Source organism: Centruroides sculpturatus, unplaced genomic scaffold (assembly GCF_000671375.1).
Source record: "Centruroides sculpturatus isolate CEXI.00-Female unplaced genomic scaffold, Cexi_2.0 scaffold3084, whole genome shotgun sequence".
Lineage (NCBI taxonomy): Eukaryota > Metazoa > Arthropoda > Arachnida > Scorpiones > Buthidae > Centruroides > Centruroides sculpturatus.
The window spans coordinates 8,154-13,406 of NW_019392512.1; the positions used below are offsets into that span (position 1 = coordinate 8,154).

At 29.2% G+C, this 5,253-nt stretch overlaps 1 protein-coding gene across 1 annotated transcript in view; it reads left to right on the forward strand.

Annotated features, from left to right (window-relative positions):
* The window catches only part of LOC111617618 (von Willebrand factor-like), a gene marked incomplete at its 5' end in the record, with an annotated part of 8,558 nt that extends 7,900 nt beyond the window's left edge, over positions 1 to 658 (forward strand). The window contains one exon of the mRNA XM_023358890.1: positions 415 to 658. Coding sequence (XP_023214658.1) covers positions 415 to 608 — 194 coding nt within the window. The remainder of the gene's footprint in view (positions 1 to 414) is intronic.
* Positions 659 to 5,253: the final 4,595 nt, after the last annotated feature.

The following is a 5,253-nucleotide window of genomic DNA, read 5'->3' on the forward strand; positions in this document are numbered from 1 at the left end:
TTGTATATATAATATAAATAAATATAATTTACTTATATTATTATACAAGTATAGTAATATAAGTACAATTTATTTATAATAAATATAAATTGTACTTGTACAGTACTGTACATGGAATAACTTGGAATTTAGATACAAATTATATTATTTTTTGTTGACTTTAATGTTTAAATATCATCGTTTATTTTTTATTTTCATATGATATTTCACTTCAAAATTATATGCTTCATTTAAAACATTTCCACTTATTAGTGAAGTATTTTCTAAATTCAGAACTTTAAAATATGTACGTTTTTAAGAAAGTATTCTAAATCTTCTTATTCTAGAACGAATTATTCTAAATCCTTTGCATAACTATACTGAATATTTCATAACTGAAAATATGAGTAAAATTTTGTAATTTTATGTAGTAACATTTTTATTTTACAGGGTGCGACAGAGAAAATGAACAGCTTTTAGAATGTGGAACTGCATGTCCTATAACATGTGAGAATTACGATAACCCACCAAAATTTTGCACCTTGCAATGCATCTACGGATGCTTTTGTAAAAAAGGCTATTATAGAGCATCAGATGGATCTTGTGTTTCGAAAGAAGATTGCTTTTAAACTTATGTCATATTAAATAAGTTTCAGAAATAAAGACATGATTTCTATGATTTGTAATTTTTTTATCAAAACTACTTAAATGTTTCAAGAATATAGTGTTTTACTATTATCGCAGTTGTTTCTAAGCAAATTGGCTATAGGTAACTTAGTTTAAATTCAGGCTTGAGAAAAGATGACGCTCGCTTTCAAGCCGCCTTCTCGTTGAACCTTTCATTGATTTAAACAATACTTCTATCATTTGGTCAAATAATACTTTCTACTAAAGAACGAAAGTGCTGAAAAGTCTAGTGTTTGTCAAACTCATTGCATTATGAACAAAAAAGAATTAGATAATTAACACAATTCCAGAAATTATACATTTTATTGCAATTTAGACTGATACTTCAGAAAAGTTAATAATAATAAAAAGATTATTTTATTTACTTCTGAAAGATTTATAATTCATTAGAATAGGTTGTTATTACAGAAAGTAACTTTGAAGAATAATTTGAAAACACGTAATTTCATTTCCATACAAAATTATATCATGATAAGAATTCAAGTAAACTGCTAAACATATTGGCTACTAATAAAATATTTTTAAAAATTATGTAGCTTAGGATTCATCGTGAGATAGAATGTTTAAAAATACTGTTTTCCATTGTATGTCGAGACGAATCCTTTTTGAAAACTCATTGGCCTTACCTTAATTTANCAAATTGGCTATAGGTAACTTAGTTTAAATTCAGGTTTGAGAAAAGATGACGCTCGCTTTCAAGCCACCTTCTCGTTGCACCTTTCATTGATTTAAACCAGAGTTTCTCAACAGGGGCGATATCGCCCCCATGTGGCGTTTTTTCATGTTGAGGGGGCGATTAGTAACAATTTATATTTTGGGGGGTGAAAAACAATTTTCTGGGCGAGATAGTAAAACATTATATTAAGAATAATTAGATATTTTATTCGCTATATCGTACAATAATTAAACAAATAACATTATACTAATCACTAGTCTATTCAATGCAGTACGAATTTGGCATTAGTCTTGGTCCTTGGCATCGGAATTTTGAAGTGAAGGGGGCGATAATAGGTAACGGTTTTATTGAAGGGGGCGATGATTCATTAGAGGTTGAGAAACACTGTTGTAAAGGATCACATGTCGACCATTGATTCCTTTGACTTTTTTACTCCTACCAGCAGATGAACCCGGCATTGCTCAGGCAAAAAACAACTACAAAGATTAAGATTATTAGATTATTTCATACTTCTAATCCTTCTATTCTAGTAGTCCTGGACACCCCCTAGTGGGCATTCTAGCAGCAGCGGTGCCATTTCATGGTATAAATAATAAATTCCTATTACAAATAAAAATAATAATATACTGAATTTTTCATGGTATACCCTACTAAAACGAAGCCAAAAATACAAAAAACTGCGTCAAATAATAATATACTGATTTTATTGTTAATGTAAATAATAGGGGCACCCCCTAGTGGCCATTTTTGGCATATAGTGACAGAAAGAAAGAGTCCAGTTTTTCAGCTTTATATAGTTAGGTGGGCATGGTCTACAATTCTGATAAGATCCAACTGCATTGTTCAGAGCTGTATTTTTAGTTTATATCACATATATGATTTATTTTTACTGACAAATCAATATCATACATAAGTAACATGTAATTAGGTTTACAAACAACTTGATAAATATTACTTATCAAATGAAATCTTATAGTCAGATTTTTATTGGGCTACTATGAGTTTAATTGATCTAATATTAAGCAATTTTTACTAGATATATGTGATTAAGTCATCATCTTGTGTTAAATTTAATAATTAGAAAGAAACAAATTTAACTTAAAATATTCTGGGAGAAAGTATGAGAAGTACGGTTATATCTAAATTAAAATTAATTAATTGGTCTGGAATTGAAGAATAGTCTGAGATCTGGGGAGTTAAATGTTAATGCATTTGTGCAGTAAGTGGGAGTTACAAGTTCAAGTCTCACTCTGGGCCAATCTTTTCTTCCAGAATATTCTAAATTAAAGTTTTTTTTTTATTTTAAGTATTAAATTTAGTATAGGATGGCAACTTAACTCTCTATCTTCAGTCCAAATTGCTTAAATATTGGATTAATTAATTAGCCTCTTAATAGCCCACCCAATAAGAACTGGTTGTAACATTTGATTAATAATATGCATGAAATGAAATTTCAATAATGTTTTGATCTGTATATCATGTAACATAATCTGGTTGAAGTGTAGTTTTAAGGACAAACAATACAACTTACATTTTTGAACTCTAATTACATAATCATGTACTCTAAGCCAATTAAGGTGTGTAGATAATGAAAACAAACAAAAACAAACATTTTCAAACTCCTTCCAAGTTCTTCATCAGGTTTTTTAACAATTCCTTGATTCCAATTTTTAAAATTTTTTTAAAACCATGTAAAAGCGAAAACATGCAAAAAAAGTGCTGTGTAAAACAAGGGATAGATGTATTATATACATAAATAATAACTGATATTATAATTCATTTATTTGCATCACAGAATTTCATTACAGTAAAAAGACTTTGCTACNATAAGAATTCAAGTAAACTGCTAAACATATTGGCTACTAATAAAATATTTTTAAAAATTATGTAGCTTAGGATTCATCGTGAGATAGAATGTTTAAAAAACACTGTTTTCCATTGTATGTCGAGACGATCCTTTTTGAAAACTCATTGGCCTTACCTTAATTTACACAATTTGTTTCTATCATCTCTTCTGCTGCTGGAAGAAAGTAGGTAACTTAAATTATGCAACTTATATATATGACAACTTTCAAAAAGGATTTATCTCGAAATACCTGGAGAGAGAGAGGTTGCTTATTAGCACAAATCTACAGTACAAGTCACAGCTGCTTGTATTTACAACACATTGCTACTTGTAGAATGCCTGTGTGTTAGCATTGAGATTTTACTAAGGTTAAATGATCTTCTTCAAAACATAGTAAGACAATTTAACTTCCATACCTCTTATGGGAGTTAAATTGTCTTACTAATTGTCAACACGAGTTATTTCGAAAGTCGATATACTCGAGTTATATAACAACCGGGGTAGTATAAAGAGTTATTCAGTTTCATATTCACTAATCTGAACGTTCTGAATTCGAAGTTTGTTTACTCGTTATACGTCTGAAATCGATAGTTGTTGATTTGTTAGTATCTAACAGACACTGATTGGTTTCAATAAATCACGTGATGTAGTGGATAAAATGGCGCAAAAGGCGAAAGTGTCTAAAAGCATTTTACTACACGTGAAAAAGAATTTTTATTGGAATTGATTCAAAAATATAGCAGCATTATAGAAAATAAAAAACAAATTCTATCTCATTTAAAGTTTTGAATATTTTAAAAATTTATAGTTTTATTACAGTTTGTAATTATTTATTTTTATTAATAACTAACAGAATTGTTCAGCATTTCCTGGTCAGAAAGTAAAAAGGATAAACGTTAAAATGAAAACTATATTACAAGTTTTGTTATTTTAGTCTATTCGTTATGTTTATCAAGGTGGAGGAGATCAAATCAGAAAATAATTCATGTCTATGTCTATATTTTCCTTAGGTTTCCAGAGAGTAAATATGAAAAATTTTATGCAGATCGACCAAAAGCTTAGAACAAAACGACAAAACATTCTATCATAGATATTCACCGATAGACAAAAAGTCTNTAAAATGGATGTAGTGGATAAAATGGCGCAAAAAGTCGAAAGTGTCTGAAAGCATTTTACCACATTTGAAAAAGAATGAAAAAGAATTTTTATCGGAATTGATTCAAAAATATAGCAGCATTATAGAAATTAAAAAAACAAATTCTATCTCAGTTAAAGTTTTGAATATTTTAAAAATTTATAGTTTTATTACAGTTTGTAATTATTTATTTTTATTAATAACTAACAGATATGTTCAGCATTTCCTGGTCAGAAAGTAAAAAGGATAAACGTTAAAATGAAAACTATATTACAAGTTTTGTTATTTTAGTCTACTCGTTATGTTTATCAAGGTGGAGGAGATCAAATCAGAAAATATTTCATGTCTATGTCTATATTTTCCTCAGGTTTCCAGAGAGTAAATATGAAAAATTTTATGCAGATCGACCAAAAGCTTAGATCAAAACGACAAAACATTCTATCATAGATATTCACCGACAGACAAAAATTCTCAAAATATGTATATTTGCAATAAACTGGGATGGTCAAATTTGACACGATTCCAATACTTTTTCGTTTTATATATACATAACTGCCGATAAAGTAAAATGAGACATTATTTTATAAATATTATATTTTTAAATCATTAGGCTTGTATTAATTAATAGATTAAAAGTAACCGCAAAATGTAAAGTCACGCGATAGCCCGCACTTCAACATGCCACGTAACAGTTGATTGACCAATCTGTTAAAACTCAAAAATAGGCTATTACTTTATAAATGTTCAATATCTTAAATAAAACCTTCAATAGGACCACATAAGAGGTGGTCGGCTCTCGAAATATCTATTAAGCATAAGCAAACTCCTAGATTCTTCGGTAGCTTGGTGTCGCTATTTTCTCTCGTCCAGTGCCAATCAGAGGGGGGATAGGAGGAGCAACTGCCCCCGATCTCGCAATATTAGGGGCCT